Genomic DNA, 1,261 nt, shown 5'->3' with positions numbered 1-1,261 from the left:
GGGAACAGGAAAGGGGGGAAAACCCCACAGGAAGGATTAGGACAGCTGGTTAAAGGGACAAACCCCAAAGGATGGATTATGGGAACTGGGAAAGGAGGGATTGGCACAGAGGGCCGGGGGAAGCCCCAACCCCATCACTCGGAACCCCCAAACCCGGGATTCCGGCGGTGCAGAGGCCGGGCAGGATCCCGGGATGGGAGCAGTGGGAATCCTCACGTCTTGGTGTCCTTGGCCTCCTTGTGCATGATGTCCAGGATCATCCGGCACGCAGCCGAGCAGCCCTCGGGCGTGGAGTGGATGCTGATGGCCTTTTCTGCCGCGCCCGCGTTCTCCTTGCGGTGCACGTCGATCCTGAAAGGGACGGCACGGCCGCTGGAACCGGCACCGGGACCGGCACCGGGACTGGGACTGGGACTGGGACTGGGACTGGGACTGGGACTGGTACCAACACCGGCACCGGGATTGGAAGCAGTGGGAGGGGCTGAGGGACCAGCGCTGGCTTGGGGGGTGGGATGGGGTGAGCACCTAAATCCCAAAGAAACCCCAAATCCCAAATCTCCTGAAAACAACAACAACAAAATCCCTCAGAGGGAAATTCTGGGAGAGGATTTCCCTGGAGAACCCCAGAGAATCCCTGGAGAATCTCTGAAAAAAAACCCAGAGAATCCATGGAAAACCCTGGAGTTCTCCCGGGGAATCTCTGAGGAATCCCTGGAGCACCTCTGGATCCCCCTGGATCAATCTGGATCCCCCTGGATGACCCTGGAGCACCCTGAATCCCCCCCGAGATCCCTCTGGACCATCCTGGATCCACCTGGATCCTCCTGGACCATCCTGGATCCCCCTGGATCCCTCTGGACCATCCTGGATCCCCCTGGACCATCCTGGATCCCCCTGGAGCACCCTGAATCCCCTTCAGATCCCTCTGGACTACCCTGGACCACCCTGGATCCCCCCAGATCCTTCTGGATCCCCCTGGATCCCCCTGGACCATCCTGGATCCCCCTGGACCATCCTGGATCCCCCCGGATCCCCCTGGACCATCCTGGATCCCCCCAGATCCTTCTGGATCCCCCTGGATCCCCCTGGACCACCCTGGACCACCCTGGACCACCCTGGATCCCCCTGGATCCCCCCGGATCCCCCCGGCTCACTTGGACTGGCTCTGTTTGGTGATGCCGCGGATGGTGGCCCCCTCCTTGCCGATGATGGCCCCCACGAACTGGGTGGGCACCAGGAGCCTCAGGGGCACCTCGGGGGG

General features: G+C 62.3%; 1 protein-coding gene across 1 annotated transcript in view; it reads right to left on the bottom strand.

Moving 5' to 3' along the window:
- IGF2BP1 (insulin like growth factor 2 mRNA binding protein 1) overlaps window positions 1-1,261 on the bottom strand; it is a 25,405-nt gene that overhangs the window by 14,944 nt on the left and 9,200 nt on the right. The window contains exons 4-5 of the mRNA XM_019005395.1: window positions 1,155-1,252; window positions 216-351 (exon numbers count right to left, since the gene is read on the bottom strand). Coding sequence (XP_018860940.1) covers window positions 216-351; window positions 1,155-1,252 — 234 coding nt within the window. The remainder of the gene's footprint in view (window positions 1-215; window positions 352-1,154; window positions 1,253-1,261) is intronic.

This window comes from Parus major, unplaced genomic scaffold, assembly GCF_001522545.3.
Source record: "Parus major isolate Abel unplaced genomic scaffold, Parus_major1.1 Scaffold273, whole genome shotgun sequence".
In the NCBI taxonomy this organism is placed as follows: Eukaryota; Metazoa; Chordata; class Aves; order Passeriformes; family Paridae; genus Parus; species Parus major.
Note: the sequence above shows the minus strand (reverse complement) of the source record. Positions and strands in the feature narration are given on the sequence as shown.